At 38.8% G+C, this 25,284-nt stretch overlaps 1 protein-coding gene across 1 annotated transcript in view; it reads left to right on the forward strand.

Annotated features, from left to right (window-relative positions):
• The window catches only part of USH2A (usherin), an 825,608-nt gene that overhangs the window by 717,187 nt on the left and 83,137 nt on the right, over nt 1-25,284 (forward strand). The window contains exon 60 of the mRNA XM_030936493.1: nt 3,939-4,293. Within this exon, the coding sequence (XP_030792353.1) occupies nt 3,939-4,293 (355 nt within the window). The remainder of the gene's footprint in view (nt 1-3,938; nt 4,294-25,284) is intronic.

The following is a 25,284-nucleotide window of genomic DNA, read 5'->3' on the forward strand; positions in this document are numbered from 1 at the left end:
AAAGGTTTGTGATGTCTCTTCCCTCAGCAACAGAATGTCTACTCACACCAAAACTTGATGATTCAACATTCACAAAGCATTTTGTAAATCACCTGTGTTTCCATTTGTCCTCTCAGCAATCTAGTTCAGAGTCTGCCTTTATTCTTATATAAACTGTTGCGATGACCTCCTTGTTCAATGCCAGATGCCCATCATCTCCAAGATAACTTCATTCAGATCGTGCATTACATTTTACCCAATGATTTTTATGTTTTAATTTTTATAAGAATTTTCAGAGGTTTGTTGTACACTATGAGGTTGTTAACTCCGCTTTGCAAAATGAAATAGAAAGTAGAGGACACAGACAGGCAAGTTCACCCAAGGTCATTGAACTTAGTGGCAGAGCCAGGACCTCCAACCTATCTCCTCTGACTACAGATGTTTTTGATTATCTATTTAAATTCAGAATATTTTTAATATTCTTCATGGAATGGGGCTGGCAGTTTCATAACCTTAAAATTGTTGTGGTGCATTGGGTTCTAGGATTTTGTTTCAATTGCTTTTGAAAATAAGCAGTGACAATTGCTGGAGGGGAGAGAAGGAATAAGGAGCTCCTAAAAACATTGTACATTGAGACCACAGAAGTGTGAATGCCTTTAAAAATATATGGTTCCTAGTTTTTATACTTATTTTTGTTTTCCTCTTAGTGTTAGGCAACATTACACTAACTCTAGTTGGAAAAATACATTCCTGAAGTATCTTCCAAATGAGCTTGAGCAAAGAATAACCGTTTGGCTATTCAGAGAGAACGGAAAATGTGATTTCTCTAAACACAGGCTACTCAGGAGGAAACACTTCCAGTTAAATGAACAGGTGATGCCTAAATCTTAAATAGATTAGGAATAATTGTGGTCTACTCACCACTTCTGCTCAAAATGTATTCAGACATAAAGAGATTCTGTTTTTTAGCAGTGCAAATGGGACATTTACCTCTCCAAGATATTAATTTTTCAAGAATTCAATAGTGATAAGAAATACTTAACCAGGCTGCACCTTTAAATTATTTTGGTGGATAAACTTGAGACCAACAAAATACTCAATCTTTTAAATAGTATATATATATTTAAAAACCAAATTTTAGGCACATTTTTTAAGAATGTCAGCTTTACAGAAACCATGACTACATCTCAATTTGGGAATTCATGAGAGCTTAATAAAAATTAATTGAATTGTCATGGAAAGGCTGAAGCTAGACAAAATAGAAAATGTTACTTCCCCATAGACCGTCATAGGTTTGTTTGCTGTATTGTGATCCTAGCAAACACCTTTTTAAAAATCACTGAGAGGAGTCCTTCGCTATGAGCCCTGCAGTTCTCATTAGAATGGATCTCCCCCAATGACACACCTGGTATCTGATATCTGCAGCAAGTACAAAGGCCAAACCCTGCAAACCTTCACTGAGTGCAGAATCTGGTCCACGCATGGTAGCGAGCGATAATGAGGTGGGCTGCCGAACCATAATTGCAGGTCACTGAGAGGTGTCTATGAAGCCTCTATAGCTTCCAGCAGGATGCTTGTCATTGCTCATACTTAGGTCATCATGATTTATCAACTTGAGGATCATCAGATTCCCAAAGCCAAAGATTTTACATATTCTGAGTTTTTGTGAGAGGTACTGTCATTTACTTTGTCTTAATAACCCTTTACATTTTGATGGAGCTGGTTAATCTGATACGGCAGCATGTGAATTTTTCAGCTTCTGAAGAGTGTGTTGATTAAATACTCTTAACAGCCTGGAAAATATTGATGCATTCATCACTCTCTTCTCAACTAGAGAGAGAGAGCTGAAAGAAGAGGGTCAATGTCTTGGTTACTTTCTCCCCCAACCTAGAATACTGCCTTGATAGGAAATAAGAACTGATGGAAAAGAGGCAAAGATGCAGAGAAGTCATGGGATTACATAACTTTTAGCCTTTCACTTGAAAAAAAGTATTGAACACTTACTGGGCTCAGATGTTGGGAACACAGAGATCACAATTCCTCCAGAACTTCGCTTTCTATCAAACCTGCATCATGATTTTACCTCTGGATGAGGAAATAACTGTTCCAAATGAAGTATCAGATATATAGGGCCATCTCAACAACTGACCATTCCATTTCTCTTACTTCTATATGTAATGCTCTATATATTTAGTACCAAAAGAGTATGCATGTGGCCCTAGTTTTGTATCAACAAAATCTAAAGATTAGCCTAAACAATCCCCTTCTCAGACAGTTGAAATAATTTTGGGATCATACTCTGCATTTTACCAGGTTTTAGGGGAGACATTTAAAAGGAATGTGACTTTTGTCCTTTAAAGATCTCTAAAGCAGGCCAGACATGGTGGCTCATGCCTGTAATCCCAGCACTTTGGAAAGCCAAGTTCAGAGGCTTGCTTGAGGAAGACCAGCCTGGGCAACATGGCAAGACCTCATCTCTACAAAATAATTTCAAAAGTTAGCCAGGCCTAGTAGCACACATCTATAGTCCTGGCTACTCAGGAGACTGAGGCAGGAGGATCTCTTAAGCCCAGGAGTTTGAGGCTGCAGTTACATCAATGCACTCCAGCCTGAGTGACAGAGTGAGACCCAGTCTCAAAATAAATAAATAAATACATAAAATAAATAAATAAATAAATAAATAAATAAAACAAAAAACTCTAAAACCAATTCCTATTATATTACTTATCATGTTATTTTCATTAATTTGCACATAGCTCCAGCTCCTCTACTCAGCTACCTATTCCTTTAGGTAAGGGGTGTGTTAATCTTTTTGTCCTTGTTTCTAATACAATGACGGGCATATAAAAGTGCTTAATAAAGTTGTTGATGTATAACAACAATAAATGTAGAAAAACAGTGGTCTTGATGTATAAGAAACGATTGTCCATACTTTGAGAGGTTATGGTTTAAATAATGAAGAGAAAATTCAAATGAAGAGAAAGTAAATGGCATCAAAGAAGTGAATTTGAAATACTTTTTAAACATCCTGGGAACAAATGCAAAAGAGCACTGTGCTGCATGAGGGAAAATAGGAATTCTGGGCTTCCCTTCATAGTTCTTCATCTTCCAGTATGCAAGCCTGGGCTTTTTCACACAGTAATTTTATGGTCCTAAGAGCCACAAAACGATCATCCTCAATGTGCAAACACTTTTGAAGTCTCTGCAACCATCATATTTGCTACTGTCCCATTAGCCAAAAAAGTCTTATAGCCAAGCCCAGAGTGAGTTGAGGAGCATACTCACTAAAGGCGTGGATACAGGGAAACAAACACATTGGGACCCCAGCTGCAATCCATTTACCACAGAAGGGTAAGGATTCCCAATAATATCAGCCTCTGCTAATTCTATATCCTGTGGTTCCAGGTGTGTAAAAAATAAAACCTCGATATAACTGCATGCATACATGCACACACACACACACACACACACACACACAGATCTAGAAAATACATAAAAATGCATTAATAATGCTTAATATATTCTTCTGTATTTTAAAAAACATTTAAATTTTTTTTGTATTGCATATGTTTTTTGTTATTCAGCAAAAACATCTGGAAGGTAATAAAATGTGATTATGGATGAGGTTTCACCTTTTGTGCTTTTTATATTTCTTCTGTATTTTCCATGTTTTCTATAAAGCATATGCACTCTTTTATAATCAGTCAAATGTGTGTGTGTGTGTGTGTGTGTGTGTGTGTGTGTGTGTGTGTGTGTGTGTGTGAACTACACTTTAAAAATCATAGGAGCTAGGCCACTGGAGTACTTCTCCATCTGGTTTTTCTTTATTATGACACCAGGAAGAAACAGCTGAAAAGTTGAGTTGATAACAAATTCTAAACAAATTTTTTTTACTCCATCTACAAACTTTGTTTTGAAGTGTGCAGCTGTCACTGGTTGCCTGCTTGGTTTCCTTTCAGACGCCCTGCTGGCATTGAAGAGGAGTCTCTTTTATTTATCTGGTCAGAAGGAGCCCTTGAATTTACGGATGAAGGAGACACCCTGAGACCTTTCACGCTCTATGAATATCAGGTCAGAGCCTGTAACTCCAAGGGTTCCGTGGAGAGTCTGTGGTCATTAACACGAACTCTGGAAGCCCCACCTCAAGATTTTCCAGCTCCTTGGGCTCAAGTCACCAGTGCTCATTCAGTTCTGTTGAATTGGACAAAGCCGGAATCTCCCAATGGCATTATCTCCCATTACTGTGTGGTCTACCAGGAGAAACCCAACGATCCAACATTTAACAGCCCTACCGTGCATGCTTTCACAGTGATGGTAAGACCTTTGAAAAAATAACAGACATGCGGATTATCTGGTTAATATGTTGAAATTAATTTTCTTATCCAACTTCTCATTTTTCTTCACTTAGGGCTTAAATATATGAACATCTTTCACATGTGAAAAGTTGTAATGTAGTCATGGGGATAAGATACTGAACTGAGTATGAGGAGTTTTGGGGACCAGTTTGTAGACCACAACTAATTTTGATTACCTGAAAACCAATAAATACATTTTATTTATTCATAAAATTGCCTGATTTCCATTTTCCATATTTACTAAATGAGAATTTTTTTTTTTTTTTTGAGACAGGCTTTCATTCTGCCACCCAGACTGGAGTGCAGTGGCATGGTCTCAGCTCACTGCAGCCTCTGCCTCCTGGGTTCAAGCAATTCTCCTGCCTCAGCCTCCTGAGTAGCTGGGATTACAGGTGCCCACCACTGCCCAACTAATTTTTGTATTTTTAGTAGCGAGGGGGTTTCACCATGTTGGCCAGGCCAGTCTTGAACTCCTGACCTCAAGTGATCTGCCTGCCTCAGCCTCCCAAAGTTCCGGGATTACAGGCATGAGCCACCACACCTGGCCTAAATGGGAATAATTTAGTTTCTTGATTTCCATTTTCCATATATACTAAATGGGAATAATGTAATGCTTTCCTCCATACCTCATAGAAATCAGGTTCAGATGAAATTACATAGAATTATATATACACATATATGTAGTATGTGTATATATGTATGTGTATGTATGTGTGTATGTATATATGTGTGTTTGTATATATACATATATATATTTAAACATACACACACACACACACATAAAAATTGCATGCACTAGAGCTTACTAATGATTTTTTTCAGGGATGGCCTCCTCTGGCCCATAAAACAACTTAACTCAGTTCACCTGATCAGCTAGTAGCTCCTGAGTGCTTTCTTTATGTACAGCATAGCCTCATGGTCTATGGGAGATACAGAAACAGGATGGTCCTTGTTGCAGGGAGTGTTTTGTTTTATATCACAGAGATTTAATTGCACATAAGGGGAAAAGAAGAAGAAGCGGTTGAGTACAGCCTATAATGTCCACTACACTGGGACTTAGATCCCAAACTCCACTATCTACTAGCTTTAAACCACAGCACAAGAGAGAGTAACATCATATACCAAGTGTCAGGCAAGAAGTGCTCTGGGAGATCAGCTCTCAAACTGAAGATGCTTCATGGATAAGATTAAATTTTGTGGTCTTGGGAGTTAAATACAAATATGTGCCGAGACCTTATTAAATATGGAAAACCCTCAATAAGAACAAATAAGCAGACAAACTAAAGCATTCTTTAAAAAAATAAAAAGACTATGTTTCTATGCTTTAAATCCTGGAAGGCCAATTTATATGAAGGTTATCTTATGGAGTATAACATTTATCAAAATATTTAAATTACAGTGAGCAAATATATTTTCATAAAACTCCAGAAGAGCCTTTTCGAATTAATAGTTTAAAGTACAATGTTTTCCCACTGTCCTCATGTTTAATTTTCTCATATGACTAAAAAATAAGCAATATGTAAATGAAAAGATCATTGTTTTCATTTTTATCTGTTTCAGAATTAGTACTATGTTTTTATTAGTAAATTATATACTAGAGTCTTTTATATTACATCTTCTAGTTCCTATATGATAAGCACTAGAAGCAGTGTTCTTTTTCTTTTTTTTTTTTTTTTTTTTTGAGACGGAGTCTTGCTCTGTCACCCAGGCTGGAGTTCAGTGACCGGATCTCAGCTCACTGCAAGCTCTGCCTCCCAGGTTTACGCCATTCTCCTGCCTCAGCCTCCCGAGTAGCTGGGACTACAGGCGCCCGCCACCACGCCCGGCTAGTTTTTTGTATTTTTTAGTAGAGACGGGGTTTCACCGTGTTAGCCAGGATGGTCTCCATCTCCTGACCTCGTGATCCGCCCATCTCGGCCTCCCAAAGTGCTGGGATTACAGACTTGAGCCACCGCGCCCGGCCTAGAAGCAGTGTTCTTAAGTGTAAAAGGTATTTTTTAGTGGATATGTGATCCAGGAGGAAGTTGGTTACTTCCCACCATATCCTTCAAACTCGTGTTCTAAACTTTCACCCTTAAAGTAAAATGTTTATGAATATACTGAAACACCCTTGTTAATAGCTTTCTGAATGAGGCACCTTAATTTAAATATGCTTTTATTGAAGGCACTGGGATTGCAGTGATTAAACCTCTGATCTTTTAAAATACAAATTTCAGGGGTATGAGTCTAATAATCATTTAGTCTCCTGAAACACTTCTGTTGGAATTCCCTTGTGGAATATCTTGTAAGTCATCCCTTCATAACCAGCTTCATTTTAAAACACAAGATTTAAAGTATATGATGAATCCATGAACTCTGTTCTTTATTTAATCTTCTAGGCTATATTTTTATCACACTAAAAAGCTTCTGAAAAAGAGGCAAGCCTATGACCCCAAGCTTTAAGTGGCACCGGGCTCTTTGCACATGGGCCCTCCCTGACGTGGCCTTCATTTTGACAGTCCAGTACTGGTGCACTCTTCTGTTTTTCCAAAGATTTTTTTTTCTTGCAATGTCTAATAGAATAGCCAGAATAATTTTAAAAACAATACTTCTGTGTCCTATTTTTGAATGTGTATGTGTATATTCAAAATGGTCTCCCAAAATCAAAATCTTTGGCTCTCAGAATTCCAAGAGAAGGCTTCATTAGATTCACTAAGAAAGGTCCCACCTGATCTTTTCAAACAAACAAGGACATCTTCCACAAAGCAGTCTGGGCAAGTATTCAGATCTTCTGGCCACTGGACGACGTTTTCAGGGCATCAGGGCCACTATGATTCTTTATGATATGACACCTTTGAAAGAAGTCATCAGGAGAATGAACTAGTGTTTTTGTATTTCACTTATTCCCACAGTCCCTGTGTAGGAGATTGTGTTCAATATTTTTGTTTAAAAGATATCTAGGCTGAGCGCTGTGGCCCATGCCTGTGATCCCAGCACTTTGGGAGACTGAGGCGGGCAGATCACAAGGTCAAGAGTTCGAGAACAGCCTGGCCAACACAGTGAAATCTTGTCTGTATTAAAAACACTATTTTTAGTATTTTTACTTTTTGGAAGGCTGAGGCAGGAGAGTTGCTTGAACCCAGGAGGCTGAGGTTGCAGTGAGCCAAGATCCTGCCACAGCACTCCAGCCTGGGAAACAGAGCAAGACTTCATTTCCAAAAAGTGTAAAGGAAGTTCTATTCCTTATCCAATGCTCTATACTCCTCACCATCACAGAAGAATGTTTCTTTTATCTCAGACAAATCCTTCCTCCTATAATTTAAGTCTACCTCCCTTTGTCCAGAGCAGCATGACTTCTCCATAGTAGCACAATGGGCCTTCAGGGTCCAACAAATTATTGACAATTCCATCTGATTTGGCAAATAGTCATTGAGTACTATATTCAATATGCCAATATTTAATACCAAACTTAACTACTATGTTGTTGAAGTCTACTATGAGACTTGGCCCTTGAGCAGAGCAGAGGCTGTGAGGACAAATGAGTGATGAGTTCTGAGGCACAGGCTGTTACTGTTGGGCATTCTGGGTTTTTAAGCTTCTTGCAGATGTGTTTCTGCTGCCCATGTTTAGAAGACCCCATTTCATTTTAATTTTTGTATAAACTTAATGGGTCCCAGTGAAGTTTTGCTACCTGGATATATTGTATAGTGGTGAAATCTGGGCTTTTAGTGTAACCATCGCACAAATAACATACATCATACCCATCAAGTCATTTATCATCCCTCACCCCGCTCCCTCCCTCCCTCCCACCCTTCCAAGTCTCCAGTGTCTGTTATTCCACACCCTATGTCCACGTGTACACATTACGTAGTCCTACTTACAAGTGAGAACATGCAGTGTTTGACTTTCTGTGTCTGAGTTATTTCATGAGGATAATGGCCTATAGTTCTATCCATGTTGCTGCAAAAGACATGATTTCATTATCTTTTATGGCTGAGTAGTATTCTACAGTGTGTGTGTGTGTGTGCATGTATATATTCATATATGTAATTATATTCTATGGTATGTAAAATTATTCCTATTTAGTAAATATGGAAAATGGAAATGGAAATCAGGAGATAGATATATATCTATATATAGATATATATATGTATATCACATTCTCTTTATGCAATCATCCATTGATGAACCCTTAGGTTGATTCAATACCTTTGCTATTGTGAATAGTGCTGTAATAAACATACAAATGCAGGTATCTTTTTTAATATAATGATTTATTTTCCTCTGGGTAGATGCCCAGCAGTGAAATTGCTGGATTGAAGGGTAATTCTACTTTTAGTTCTTTGAGAAATCTCTATATTGTTGTCCATAGGGGTTGTAGAAGACTCCATTTTAAATCACTTTCCAAGTACTTTCCTAGATGTACTTACTATTTATCTAATTTCTGCAGCAGCTAAACAACTTTACTGTCTTCTTTCCTTTCTGTGCCTGCTGTAGGAAATTTTTCAAGTTTTTGTTTATTGGCCACTCTGGCTAAAATTCTTCAGGGCAAAGGAACTACAGTGCCTTCTCCATTAATGAGGCACAGAATCCGTCCCCACAATTGCAGGATTGCAATTCAGTCCACAGACTCGTAAGAGGTACTGCTAATGCAATTAGCATTAGCTAATGCATTAGTCCCTTGTTTATTGAGATCTCATGTCTGCCCAAGAGGCCACCAATAAATTGCCCATGTTGTGGTGCCATCACTAGCTTGCCCCAAGGTCCCCCCAGAGTTGTTTATAGACAGGTGGATGTTGCTGAGAGAGCCACATAAGACAGGTGCAATGGAGGCATGAATTCTGCTTGTGGTGGCAGTGGATGGAGAACTGGCAGTGGGGGCCCTCCATGGGGGTGAGAAGCGTATGTGTTGGCAGGAACAACAGCAGCGGCAGCAGCAGCAGAGGCAGCAGGAGCAGAGAAATGGAAAGAGTGTGGGTTTTAATGCATCACTAGCTGCTCTCCCAACCTCATGAAAAGTTTCACCTCCCTACTCATCTCTATGTAGGTCTTTCTAAGGAAGAAAGAGGGAGATCAAGATTCTTGGGGTCTCTTTAGACTGATACCTTCCATTATTGAAAACAGCGTTAGTTAGAAGGCCTCAAACTCCCTTCCCAATTAGCTCTGTGATGAATTGTGTGGTGTCAGGAAAGAAACTGTATTTAGCCTTGCTTGGCATGCAGGAGTTCCATGGTGGTATTTACAGGGAACACTCCTGGCAAGGTTGACGATATTGCTACCACCATTTGGGTTTGTTTGCTTTTTCTCACTGGCACCTGCCATTGTGCTGGCAGAAATAAATCTGAGAATTTGGGATTTTAAAGAAAAAGTGGTTTACCTATTATCTGTCCCCTAACTATATCCTTGCTTGTTACAGGGGGTTATAAAACGTCAAGTCCAGATCATGCATTTGCCCAGTATTCTGAAAAATAAATGGTGCTTCACTCTGTGTAGAATCAAGCATAAGGTGCTGAGAAATAAGCAAATTATATGGGTCACTAAAAATTGGCTTCCAATCTGGTAATAAAATCCAGAATTACTAACTCTAGTTTCTAGATTCTAGCTGCCAGACTTCCTTTCCCAATGTCAGGGAGGAGGTAGTCAAAATTTCCTCAAGGATTTGTTTCCTATATCTTTATCATTAAGTAGATATGTGGCAAAAATAATAGCAATAATAATAAAATAGATATTTCACAATTGCCATGTTATGAAGGGTGTGTAAGTAAATTGATAAATTTATTTTTAATCCCATTTTCATTTTGGCTTAGATAACATAAAGTATTACTGCTCTTTACATATGATCTTAAATTAGTTGCAGCTCTTTTTAATTTGATGATTCTTAGCCTTTTCTCCCCAGACACACTTATTAGACAACAAAAATACTCTGGGAGACGTAGTTTTCCAAAAGGACTCCTTTGGTGACTATCTTTCTAATGTGAATAAAAATTTGGTAATAAAAATAATTACCATATTTCCTGTGTCGGTTCTATAAACTGAGATTTTCACATTTTATAATAAGAAATACCTGTGTCATTCTTTTATGTAAAAGATACAAAACATGGATGAGTAAACATCACACAAAACAATGAATATTTGTTGGCATAACCCTTTTTTTTTTTTTTTTTTTTTTTTTTTTTTGAGACGGAGTCTCTCTCTATCCCAGGCTGGAGTGCAGTGGCCGGATCTCAGCTCACTGCAAGCTCCGCCTCCCGGGTTTACGCCATTCTCCTGCCTCAGCCTCCCGAGTAGCTGGGACTACAGGCGCCACCACCAAGCCCGGCTAGTTTTTTGTATTTTTTTTAGTAGAGACGGGGTTTCACTGTGTTAGCCAGGATGGTCTTGATCTCCTGACCTCGTGATCCGCCCGTCTCGGCCTCCCAAAGTGCTGGGATTACAGGCTTGAGCCACCGCGCCCGGCCAACCCTTTTTTTTTTTAAGAGACAGGGTCTTGCTCTATCACACAGGCTGCCATGCAGTGACACCATGATAGCTCACTGCAGCCTTGATGTCCTGCACTCAAGTGATCCACCCCACTCAGCCTCCCAAGTAGCTGGGACTACAGGTGCATGCCACCATGCCCAGCTAATTTCTTTTAATTTTTTGGTAGAGATTGTGTCTCACTAAATTGCCCCAGCTGGTCTCAAATTCCTGGCCTCAAGAGATCCTCCCACTGTGGCATCCCAAAGTGTTGGAATTATAGGCTTGAGCCACTGCCCATGGCAAAACTTTTTAGTTGTGATGGTATTTGGGGTTTAATATTAATGTTTCATTTACTTGCCTTACAAATTAGACTTTCAGACAAACATGTATTTGTCTGAAATTCATAAATACATATCAAGAATCTACCTTTTGCTCAACATTATTAGAGATGAAAACCATGTAAGTCTTTTTGAATTTTATGTTAATTACTTCTTTGAAAGAGCCATATTTTTCTCCAACCACTTTATCCCAGCAAGCTCCATCAGGACTCCCTTGCTCACCCATCAGTAACATCTAAGGCAGGTTCCATGGTTTTCCAGTCACTTTTCAGTAACAAGGATCAGTGCAACTGGTGATCAAGACTGATTTCAGGTGTTTTTTAAAAACTTCAGTCTAGGCCAGGGGCAATGGCTCATGCCTGTAATCTCAGCACTTTGGGAGGCCAAGGTGGGCGGATTACCTGAGGTCAGGCATTCAAGACCAGCCTGGCCAACGTGTTGAAATCTTGTCTCTAGTAAAAATACAAAAATTAGCCAGGCATGGTGGCTGGCGCCTGTAATTCCAGCTACTCGAGAGGCTGAGGCAGGGGAGTTGCTTGAACCCGGGAGGCAGAGTCTGCAGAGTCAAGATTGCCATTACACTCCAGCCTGGGTGACAGAGCAAGACTCTGTCTCAAACAACAACGACAACAACAAAAATTCCGGTCTAAATTAAAACCTGATTTGTTCTTAAGGATCTACAGTGGGGAAAGAGGGCATGGTCATTTTCCTCTTTCTTCAGTTCCCTCTTCTTCTCTTATTTATTTCGCCCAGGATCATGGCATAAAAAGAAAGAATTAGACAAAAAAGAACAGAGCTTTACTCAACAACATTGCTGTAATTAATCTTCTATTAATTTTGAGGGACCAGATGCCTCATGGTGGGTTATATAGGGGTCCCCATAGGAAATTCTATGCCTCATAGTCCACTGATGTAGGCAATACACTCTCTGGCTAATTTCTTACTATTTGTTATTATCCAAGAGGTCCACTCTACAACCTTTTTGGCCTCTGGGGGCCCCTCTCCCAAGCAAGCAACATACTCTCTGACTAATTTCTTACTATTTGTTATTGTCCAAGAGATCTATCCTACAACCTTTTTGGCCTCTGGGGGCCCCTCTCCCAAGCAGGCAGCCAATATCAAGTCCTATCATGTTGACAAAACTCATTCCTTTCTTGGCACCCACTAGGACTGCGGAAAACTTTGGTTCCATCAAATAATGAAGGTACAGCTTGTCCAGTACTATATTCTCTGCTTGACCTATCATGCTGGATGAGACCTAGCCAGTCTCCCAACTTTGGAATTCATTGACTAAGACATAGGTTTTAGCTTAGGTGTTAGCCTATTATCCCAAAACTCTGGGATCACTTAAGGATTACAGAAGACCCTTTCCACTCTAGTCATTGCATCAAAATTGTCCTATGAGTTTCATCAGTGCAGTAGGAAGCCTCTTGCCAAGACCAGACTGTTCATCTCACTTTTCTTGCAACACCCCCAGTTTCTTCAAGAGCTTCTCTTGGATATTCCTTGTATGCCTTGAAAGGGGAATGTGGAGAAATCCCATTCCCTCCCTGAAGTGGGAAGGATATAACCAAAGTCTCTTTATTCTCCGTTGAATCCCCTTCTTTATTTTATTTTTTTATGAACTTGGGTCTTCTCATATAGGTTGTCTCCATAGATCTTCATAGGAAGATGGAGCTGTTTTTTCCATAAGTCCTGCAGTGATACATCTAGCTGTTCCAGTGGAGTTACTTACCACCTATTTTTCTAAAGTATACTCATTATTCTCCAATACAGTTCTATGTCACATCCTGTTATATAACTAAATGGACCTATTCTCTTTCTAGTTGCGCAAGCCAGATCATTTTTGAGTCTTCCCTCTTCCTTACTTCCATATCAATTCTTCACTGAGTACTATTGATTCTATTTCCACACTATATCTTAAATCCTTCCACTTGAAGACAACATTAGGATCTTCACACACGTTAATCCCTCCTCCTGGAATGGTGGCTCATTCTATAATTCATCTGTCCTCATTCTTACTCGTCAAGTCTGAACTAAAATGTCATTTATCTCATAGGGCTGCTGCAATGACTAATAAATTAATGCATATGCAAAGTACCATAAATGGCAATATAAATAGACTATAAACCTTTAGCAGTCCTTCTATTTGAAAAAACAGAGACTGGAATAAATTAGCAAATGTAGATAAGGTTCTGGTCTGTCTAGGCAACTGTATAATTTGGTCACGAGTGAAAAACCTTATGTTTTATGCATTTTAAGTGTTCCTCACCTTGCAACAAAACTCTGAGCTTGCAAATTTACATGTTTCCTGATACCACATTGTCAATTTCCACGTAATTTTCCAAATACTGGATTAGGTTCTACTTCCTTTCTAAACTGCCTGAAGCAAGAACATGCTTTTTTTTTTTTTTTTTTTTTTTTGTCTCCTGAGGTTTATTACAGTCTTATCCCTGGCCCCCCTTCCCCAACAACATCACATACCTGCCAGTATAAGAGCCCTCCTCAGGAGATTTCCACCCCATATGTAGTTCTGTTTACCTGCCATGACACTCTTAGGACCCTGCCTTTTCCCTTAGATCTGGGATTATATCAGCAGAACATGATGAGGTATTTTAGTCACATACACACACACACACACACACACACACTCACACTTCTCAAATCATACAAATGGATTATGCCAAATTGGCATCTACCTACTTCCCCTATGCCAAATAGTAGTTCATCAGTACATGAAGGACAGTTAGTTGATGGGGAGACTGTTTGACCTGTGGGTCAAGTATGTTGCTATTTTCTGGCCTTTAACCAACTTGTAAGAAAACCCTCTTCAGACACCTAAGACTCCTGTGGAGCCTTGTCAAAAATGTGTGTGAAAGTAAAATGAACTAGTCCACATACTAACAGGCCCAGGCCATAAATTCAGAATACATGCCATTTAGCAGAGACAGCAAGCTGTAAATGGCAGTGAAGGGCAGAAGTTAATTGAACTACTCTGCTCTTGTCACAAATGGAAAGTAGCCACTACCTGAAACAAGATGGCTGCCCCTGAAGTACCCTATTACAGCCAAGAGATCATATCCTTAGCTCTGCAAGGGCTTATGGGTGAGGGGGAAATCATACACAGATGACCAATATTTTTATGGTTCACAGCCGATCAAAGTGAAATTCAGCAGCTGTTCAGGACAAGTGACCACTGTAACGGCTGTAATATAACCTACTAAATAGAGAGGGAATTGCATTAGAGCAAGAGGTTAGCTGTGATTATCGGCAGGTGAGTGCTTTATTGAAGTTGAAAGACCATTAACATTGATAGAGTAATTATTTCAACTTGAAAGTAATTACCTTGATGGGTGATAACTTCTCTAGTGTTCCCAGATTTGATTGGGCCAAACAATTGTGAGCTCCTGAAGCCTAGAAAAATATTACAACAATACTGTGATTTTTAAATTACTGAAACCACTGTTGGAATATTCTAATTATGCCGAACAGTGAAAAGATTTTGCCTTACACAAGCTAGTGACCTCTCATGTAGAGAGAGACATTTGCTTTTTAATCCAAATGCAATGACCCACACCCACCACCTGTGAATACATATGTGATGGGTTTGCAAATGAATCTTTTTATCTCGATATAATTTTTAAGGTGAAACATCTTGTTAGTGCTGTGCCCATACTAAGCTAGAACTGTTGGCATTTTTTATCATATCTATGGACTGGAAGGCTCCAGAATGGCAACTATCTTCTATCTTTGTCACAGAGGGTTTAAATTTGCATAAATTAAATATTTTGATAATGACTACACACAAATTAGGATTTCTGGATGCCACGTATTTTGGATCCCAAATTTCAGATATTATCTAGTTACATAATTCAGTTGTTTCAATAACTTTCTTGCCTGATGTTATGCAGCTCCACCACAAACACTCCATTGTCAGGGAATTTTCTGTTTACCTACACTGGACATCAGCAAACAAAATTAAAGTTGAAAATCAGGGCTATTGCTTCTCTGTAGTCTCATGAATATATGAAAATTGCAAGTTATTTGCAATTGAGGACCAAGACACATCAAATCTAATTCAGTAATCAAGACCAAGAAATACTGGGCCCTTCCATTAATCAGTTTTTCACCAAATTTCTCTTTTGAGAATCTACTTGGTCCAGAAGCTGTAACAGATACAAACAAATGAGAAATAGACTTTTCTCTCTGAAATTCGTCATGTATTTGGAGAAACAATAAGAAAAGAGACAAATTGCAATGTAATAAGCAATCATTTTGTCATGCATGGTATTGATTGTACTTATAAATAGTTCAAAGGACCTAGGAGGACTCTAGTGCATACTCCTGATTCCAAACCCAGCATTCATTCTGTGGAACCACAAACCATTGACAGAACAAACACAGGCATCATGATTCTTAGTCATGTTGTCAGAAAAGATGAATGTGACATCACCTTAACGTTCCTGGATGATTCCGTAGACCTTTCTGTCATCTTGGCAGGGTTTGATCAGATGATCAGCCAATGAATGACTATCTTTTTGGCAGCACTTCCCAGGAGTTTTTTCTAATCAAAATCTCAGACTCTCCTAGGGACAAAACAGGTTTCTACTTGTTGTCTAAGAGCCAATAAGGAATGTTTTACCAAGCAGTTAATGGGTTTCCTTCATCTCCCCATCTCGGCTCTGAATTCCTCTCCATAGACAAAGTCGTTTGGTCTCTCTTTCAGAAATTACCGTAGGGTGGGAATCTCTGCCAAGCCCAAAGACATTTGCCAACTGAAAAGTAATATAACGGGCTTGAATGTGGTAAAAGAGTGAAGGATTGAGACAAAAACATACCACTTGGTAAAGTGATAAAAATTTATGAATTGAATTGTAAATCTTGCCATTAAGCCAACCAAAGAGTAGCGAAATCTGACCAATCTGACAGCACATCAGAGTTCTTAGCACAGCAGGCTCACCGTGTGTCATATACAGCCAGACTAAAGATTGTATTAAGGACCCCCTTAGGTACTCTGAATTTAAAATAAGTGTAATAACTCATTTTTAAACATTTTATATGATACTTGAAGTATTAAATATTCACATTACAAAATCAGAGTTTTAATCCATTCAAAAGGGTGCGTTGTCTAACACTGAAAGATAATGGTCATGTCTAGATAGTAAAATTACAGTATATTTTTAACAGATGTAAATGTTACTTTTTGACAAGACACAAGTAATGAATTTTATTGTACAAGTTCCTATTGGGTGATTATGATACAGAGTTTTATTTTTGCTAAAGCAATTACTAATGTCATGGCTGGATACCTGTGCCCATTAGTGGCTGGTTCTGTGTTTTTTTAGGATGGTTATTGATCTCTTGCTGAGCTGAGATTCGGATTTTATGCCAGATAGCTTGATTAATGGGTTGGTTTCTATAAGTGGACTGAATGGGGATAGAAAGCAGGGTCAGCCTGCTCTGCCAACCCCAAATCCGTCAAGACGCATAGCTCATTATGAAACAGTTATCAAGGATACATGAAAAATTAATTGGGCTCAGTTTGATTCTGAAAAGAATCGGCTTTCTACTTGGCGGACTCCCCCCCCCACCCCACTCTTTCCAGATGTTGTGCACCAGCCCCTAGAGAAACAGCAAAGGGAGATGTATTAATACATTGTATTGATTAGATCAAGACCCCTGACAGTTATTTGTAGAGATACCATCTGGCTGCTGTTCGAATTCCTTCACCAAAAACAGGACGTGACATGTTATTAATCTCAACTCTCTAAGTATAGACAGTTGCCTTTTCTGCTAAACCGCATTTTACCATTCCGTAGGAGATGGAGGCAGACCTGAAGGGTGCAGAAATTAAGGTTATTACACAAATTGAGCCATATGGTCCAAATATTTCAGCAAGAAAATTGCCAGGCAATAAAAATTACTCCTGCCTTCCTAATGGTGTAAATTACAGTTTAACCATGGCTCTAATGATGTCCTTCTGCCGCGCTTAACTACTGTTACATGAAGGACATTGTTTTAAAAATATAAAAAACAAGTAAATGCCAGCAGCGTGTTTTACAATCTGTTAGTGTGTCATTAAGAACACTGTCAGAATTACATAAACATAATGGCAGGCAACCCAGCATACAAAGGAACTCGTATGGAAATAGAAAGTGTCTTGAAAACTCTTCATTATCTCTGGAATGTCAAGAGCACCGTCCCCTTTGGAAGTTTTCCAGGGAGAAAAGCCCTGTCCATCTAGTGCTTTATTCTAATTCTCATGTGTGTCCCAACAGCAGTGTTTTCTAAATCAAGTGTCGCAACTCATAGTGTGCCTAAGTACACATCTGGTACCACAACCCTGTCCATGTACAAAAAATGAAACAGATAAGGTGAGGAGAGAGCTAACGAATTCTAAACAAACTGATAGAAGTTAACCTTTTGAAGTATTTTTGTTTTTGGGGAAAACAGTTAAGACTCCACTATCTTCCTTAATGATAACATCAAGAATTAAAAGCATAATTTCTATCCTCAGCAAACTAACCCAGGAACAGAAAACCAAATACTGCATGTTCTCACTTGTAAGTGGGAGCTGAACAATGAGAATACATGGACACAGGGAGGGGAACAACACACACTGGAGCCTATTGGGGGGTGAGGGGAGGAAGAGCATCAGGATAAGTAGCTAATGCATGCTGGGCTTAATATCTAGGTGATGGGTTAATAGGTGCAGCAAACCACCATGGCACACGTTTACCTATGTAACAAACCCGTACATCCTGCATGTGTATCCTGGAACTTTAAATTAAATTAAATTTTAAAAGTATAATTTCTGCCATCCCACTATTTGGGGCATGATATTAAGAGGAAGCTTACTTAAAATAATCATAACTCTTTGGGAATTACAGTAAAGACCATTAATATTTGAGTAAGGCGTCAACCCTTCAAATATTTTTAGACCTATTACACCAGAAACACCTTGGCACTTAAAAATTCCATATAGGTCATATCAATGTTTTGTTCTCTAAAACTGCGAAATTCTCCAACTTTTTCGTCTTCTAAGATGTTACAAACACAATTTGTTAAAGTAAAAGTCCAGATAAAAGTTTGTAGAAAAATTTGAAGGAAAAACTACTTTTAATTCCCAGTGGAGAGTTGCCTTATCTTTAAGCCCTTTTTTCTTCTCCATTTCCCCAAAGGGAAGAAGACCAGGATATAATTTGTCCTTTAAACTAAAAAAGAAAAAAGAGAGGGAAAAAACCTAGGAAACCAAAAAAATTATTCTTTTGCATGCATGCATTAAAATTAATGAGAACCCATTATTATTTCCTCATGGCACAAAGGGCAGGGCTAGCAATCTTTTGACTAGAGCATCCTCTGCCTGGAAAGCTCTGCCCCAGGCGTCCCCATGGTTGGCTCCCACACTTTCTTCTGGTCTTAACTGAAAAGTTGCTATCACTAAAGCCTTACCTGACCTACTCAGCTACAATTTCACTCCCCTCTCCCTCACACACACTTTCTATTCCTCTTCCCTGCTTTATTTTTCTCTTTAATATTTAGCTTTTACTTCTGGTTTCTTGCTAACCTATAATCTTATTTCAGAAATTGTTTTTCAAATGCTTTGCTATGCTTCATATTTCACCTAAAAGGAAATCTGTATGTTCACAGCTAAATCAAACTGAGAAAGCGTCATTTATATATTCCAATTCCAATTTATAAGCTGACAACTTCCACATAAAACATATTGTGGGCACTTTACACATGCCATCTTATTTCACCTCAATAACCAATCTGTGGTGTATTATTACCTAAATTTATTAATGAGGAAATGGAAACTCAGAGAGGTTAAGTAACATACCCAAGGTCACACAGCTAGCTGCAGAGTTGGGTTTTGATTGCAGCTCTCTCAGTGTCTAAAGCCTTTTCTTTCTATTATCCAGTATTGCTTCTTGAGTTTCAGCCTAGAGGAATCAATTGCTATTTATGAAAAGCTAAACATCAATGAAAGCCACAAATTATAGTTCAACAGGACAAAGAGATGCTACAGAGCTTGATATGATTCATTGCCTAGTATAAATACAGAAAACAATTGATAAAAGATTCAAACAATTAAAAGTCACTTGGACTGGAAAATTTCAGAGAAGGCTTTTGGGAGAGGTCTGTGCTTTGAACAGTTGGTGAAATTCAAATAGAAGAAAAGTAGAACAGACATTACCTTATTCAGGCAAAGAAACAGAAGCCTGGTTTTGAAACATCTGATGGCAAGTCTCTGCTTCAGGAGGTCACATGGGGAACATTTTTCCAATATGCCCCCATTAATTGGGCTGATATTAAAACAACTGATTTAAAATATATATATATATATATCAAAATACTCCCAAGAGATGCCTAGCAAAGCTATTGGGTGAGGTGGTTAGCAACATGGGTTGGGGTCAGGAAACATGGATTAGAGACTGGCTCTGGCTTTTTTTCTTATTGTGTGACTTCAGGAGGTTATGCCTAATAGCGCACCCCTCAGAGAGGCAGCACCTCTTAGAGTCACAGGAACTGAGACAACACTCAGTAAATAGTGGCGAGTATGATTCAAAATAGGTTTTCAGAGAAGAAATCAGCACATGAAGATATCATGGTGTCATAGTGTGTTGACAGGGTCCTGTCTGGAGATACTACTCCAGAATTTCAAAAAAAGAAATTTTGGCCAGGCGCTGTGGCTCACGCCTGTAATCCCAGCACTTTGGGAAGCCGAGGTGGGCAGATCACCTGAGGTCAGGAGTTTGAGACCAGCCTGGTCAACATGGCGAAACCCCATCTCTACTAAAAATACAAAAAATAGCCAGGCATGGTGGTGATCACCTGTAATCCCAGCTACTTGGGAGGCTGAGGCAGGGAGAATTGCTTGAACTCAGGAGGTAGAGGTTGCAGTGTGCCAAGATCTGCCAGTGCACTCCAGCCTGCATGACAGCAAGACTCCATCAAAAAAAGGAAAGGAAAGGAAGGGCAGGGGAGGGGAAGGGAGGGGAGGGGAGGAGAGGAGAAGGGAAGGAAGGGAAGGGGAGGAGAGGAGAGGGGAGGGGAGGGGAGGGGAGGGGAGGGGAGGGGAGGGGAGGGGAGGGGAGAGGAGAGGAGAGGAGAGGAGAGGAGAGGAGAGGAGAGGAGAGGAGAGGAGAGGAAAGGAAAGGAAAGGAAAGGAAAGGAAAGGAAAGGAAAGGAAAGGAAAGGAAAGGAAAGGAAAGGAAAGGAAAGTTGGTTCCCCTTCATACCCTAATACCCCTTTCCCAAAAGTATGGATTTCTTCACTAAATATGTTAGTAGCAGAATGGTCTTGTGGCAGTTGACCCAGGAGTCCAGGTAGAGCAGTGGGGAAAGAAAAGACAAGGCCAGCCAAGAGGCCAAGCTCCTCCAAAGCTTGACTTGAGATATTAAATTCATTGAAAAAGTTACTCAATATCCACGGTGTTCTGGTGGTGCCTCACTTAGTCCTGGACAATGAATCACAGCCTGAGCTTCATCACTGAATTGGTGACACTGCCGAGGGCCAACTCACCAGCCTTCAAAAACGACAGTGCTGATGACAGCAAAGGCGATGAGGACACACATGAGCATCCGCCCACGAGATGCTGAAAGAGCCAGGAAAGAACTTGGGGGAAAGAAGAACAAATCACTCTTCTGATATTGATTATCCTACAAACTTTATCCTACAAACCAGGACCTATGCTGTCATCCTCCTTTCCTAATCATGTTTAATATCTGATTTATAAGAAACTAAATGTGTACCTAAAAGTAGCTTTCTAAATATTTCTGGGCCACGTTAAACTGTGACTAATTTTCTTCCTTCCTGGCCTACCACATTTTAGAAATATGATAGCATATTTGGGTTGAGAGTCCCTAAGGACCTCAAGAGAGTCCATCTCTTTGTCCTTTCTGACTAGGAAGACCCGGTCATCACGCCACAAGCCTTGGTGTCTCATTTTTAACAGAGCAATAATTATTTATTAGTGGAATATATGCTTATTATATCCAGAAATTAAAGTTGTTAGGGGACATTTGTGCATCCAGGTCCCTGTGGCTGGGTGATCACATCTGTTAGAAATAAATCACTTTAAGAAAATTATATTAGTCTCACAGACAGTCAAGAATGGAGCAAAGGGAGGGAAGTGTGAATAGGGTGAGGAAGCTTGATTTTAAATCTTGTGAAATAGAGTGTGGTCAATATGTTGTCAGCACATTACAGTGTGCAGACATCAACTCCATTTTTCCCCTCTTTTAACCCCAGGTGGCCAATTAGCAGTATATGCTATTTATTCATTACAAAATAGGCGGGATAAATTGAATGGTTAGAATGGCTAATAAGTATTCTTAGCAAGGAGTAAAATAAAAAATGATACATAAGGAGAGACCCCCAAAAAATCTTTAGGGATTTCCAGAAAAAAAAACTCTTGAGGAATTTTCCTCTTAAATATATCTAGAATTTCTACTGACACAAGGAAATTAAAATGGAAAGATTCTCTTTGAATAAATTTTCTTCCTAAAATATGTTCTCTTCAATTCCCTCATTTTTATTTCCTTAGAGTTTCTTTCCTTCCTAAAGCAGAAAGACAGTTATAAATTACTTCTAGCAATTATAAGTATCGTTAGGGTGTTTTGATGCTGCATTTTTACAACAAGCACTGTGCTTGCCTTCCTTATTTGTCTCTCAGTTCAACTCCAAGTCGCAACACAGGAAATGAAAACCTTGTCAATTGACTTAATCTTGTGAATACTCACTTTTGCAAATATGAAAGAACTTAAGAAGGGATTATAAAATACTCTTTATCTATATAATTAAAATTCAATTGAAATATGTGAATTCAACATTTTAATTCATGCATTTTATTTTGTGGCCATTCAAAGATAATATGCTTCTGTATGTCCTCCATTGATTCCTGTAAATAACATTATCTCTCTTATTGCAAAACGTACATCAGAAGAAGTTGGAAGAAAGTGAGGGCTTGAGGGGTGTTAAACTGAAGCAGTAGTGACTTACTATGCAGTGTTAGTAGATTGCATGCCTTGAGGATCTAGAAGCCGATAAAAGAAATGGAGCAAGCAAATAAGAAATGTCTTATTTCTTATTCCAGAAATAAGAAATTCTGAACTTTTACCTTCAAAGATCCAAAAAGACCATGCTAATGTTCTTTTTTTCTGACTTTTGAGTAACTTAGCCATTCTCGTTTAGAAAATTAAGGGTCTACATCTGGCAGCAACTGAAAGAAATGGCTCAATTGAGCACACCCTTGAATGTCAAATATATCATTTTAAAAGTCAATATTTGTTTCAGCTGTAAATGTTTCTGAAACGAACTGATGTTTTTAGTGTTTGTAGTCTAAGGAGCAGTTTCATTTTTGAATCCTCAAATTGAGAGCTCTCCACCTAGAGCACTAGGGCCCTTTCCTTTCAGTGAGGAGAGCGCCCTCTACTGGGTATGTTTACTTACCACGCATGACTGCTAAGACCCTGAGCTGAACGTATGAGCAGTTAAGATGCACCTAAGAAAGGGTTTTTGGAAAATCCTTGCCCCCTTCTTGTACTAGAATGATTGCAAGTGTGGAAGTAGCCATAGTTCACTGTAGTTTTCTTTTTACTGCTGTATTATTGCACCCTGTTGGGGGATACATCTGAGCATTTCATGTGTCCTACTTTTAAAATGCCCAGATGGTGGCTACGTGCTTTGGTTCAAATTGGGCAGCCCTCATCTTTCATGCTCTGTAGTCTGCCTCGTTATCAGAGAGACATGAGACAAGGAAAATTCTTCCATTTTTCAGCTCCTCTTCATCTGTTTCTAGTCACCCACAGTGAATGATGCACTTGCACAATTGTTAAGATGACAGTCACTGTGATAACTGAACATCACTTCCCTGGGATGGGGAGTTCCCTGTGTACCCATAGCTTCTTGATTCCTTCCCAGTACAGTACCTTTTGCAATGTAACTGATCACTTGCAATCTTGTAAGTAACACAGGAGTGAGAGGCAGTGTAAATATTTTATACCTTGCCAAAATCACTTGTATTTGCATCGTTCTTCTTCACTCTAGTCTTTAAGCTTAACAGAGATTTTAAATCCAATCATTCAACCCGAGAAATAGTCAGAAGAACTAATAAAATAAATGAAATGGTATAACTGGTTAAAATAGCCCCAGTGCATAATAGAGGTTTAGTATGATTTTGTGACATACACATTTTATAGGACTTTTGTCTCCAACTACATTCTTCAAAGTGCCATCTGGGCAATGACCATTGGTATCATTTTTACCAATAATAGTCAGCACTTCCCACTGGGAAATTAGTCAAGGGAATGAGATTTTATTTTTTTATTTTTTTATTTTTTTATTTTTTTACAAATTGTCATCAAGAATTTGTCTTCCAAAAACTATTACTGGACTTTGTCCATTACAAGGCAACAACCTAAGTGAGTTACTTGCTCTTATTTTAGAACTTTATTCATCATATAATTGTGATCAAATTCAATTTTATTTTCAAAGAGGAAAAAGATTTCACTCTGTTTTCCTTCTTAATAATAGGTTTGCTGAAGGAAGAACGTTAATACAGGTCAGCGATCTCCAAACTTTTTAGAACATTCACTTGTATAAGTAATAATTTGGGGAGCACACATCCACATAATATGTATATTTACTTATTTGTAAATTATAAAATATGTACTAGTTAAATAATATCATTTACACTACAGAAATAGACATTTTTAAAGGAGTGGAAATAGATAAAATTACCAAGAAAATATTTTATTATGAGCAAGTACTATCAATAATACCTCCAGGCACAGTACACGCTGAAAGATTCATCATTAATCATGCTGAATGTCAATCTCTTTCCTGAGTGTTCTTGAGAATTTCAAATTTTGTTGATGCTTCTGATCAAATACAATTAGATCATTCATGTTTATACCTCATACTGTGGTTGATAAGGAGCTTGAAGGAAGGAGAATCAGACTGGCCATTTATTTGTTCTTCATTTATATTTGTGTTGTTAGTGTTATAGTTGAATCACAAATGTGAATTCTAGGAATTTTGAAAGCCATTCATGTTGCCAAAGATAGTATACTTAAAACCAGATAAGATAATCCATAAACCCCTTTAGCATAGAACCATAAACTACAATATACCACTTGACACCAGGGATTCAGAACCCCAAGGACACAGACCAGTACTGGTCTGTGGCCTGTTGGGAACCAAGCCACACAGCACGAGGTGAGTGGAGGGCGAGCCTTACCACCTGAGCTCCACCTCTCCACCTGAGCTGATCTGCTCCACAGATCAGCTGTGGCATTAGCTTCTCACAGTACCAAACACTATTATGAACTGTGCATGCAACTGATCATGAACTGTGCCTGATGATCTGAGGTGGAACAGTTTCATCCTAAAACCATCCCCATCTCCCCCATCCATGGAAAAATTGTCTTCCATGAAACGGATCCCTGGTGCCCAAAAGGTTGGGGATCACTGCTTTGCTCTAAAAGCAAACAAATGGATGAATATTGCTAGTTCCTCATTGTAAAACTCCCATTCTTCCTTTTCCAAGGACAGATACAGAACTTAATTGATTCATTCATTTATTCATTCATTCATTCATTCACTCATCCAGTCAGTATGTGTATGCATCTAATATATGCCAACTGGGTATATGGCAGTGAATAAACCAGACAAAAATGCTTCCTTCTTGAAGCTATTACTCTAGTGGGAAGATAAAGACAGTAAACAAGATAAGCAAATAAAATATATACATACCGTACACAAGCTAAGGGCAATGGAGGAAAATAAAGCGGATACCAGAGTCTCCATTATAAAAAATACAACTTTCGCAAATTGGTCTTTAGTTCTTATTGAATTTAAAAGGGTGTCTCCCTCTCACATCCTTCTTCCTACTATCTTCTGGGATTTTTGCATCAGATATGATGGTCAAATTGCTTATTATAAATTCCCTTCTAAGATTCTATGAGTTTTCAATTTGTTTTAATTGTTCACACGTTGCATTGAATGATACAATGGTACTCTTCTAGCATGCAGAGCTGGTACATTTCTTGTATATTGATATTTAAAGCCTATCCTTTTATGGAGTGTTTTGTGACCACCAAAACCCATGATTTCTTGTGTATACACCTTCAGTGTTTGGTAACCTTGTATTTCTCTAGTGGTTTCAGAA

Source organism: Rhinopithecus roxellana, chromosome 8 (assembly GCF_007565055.1).
Source record: "Rhinopithecus roxellana isolate Shanxi Qingling chromosome 8, ASM756505v1, whole genome shotgun sequence".
NCBI lineage: Eukaryota > Metazoa > Chordata > Mammalia > Primates > Cercopithecidae > Rhinopithecus > Rhinopithecus roxellana.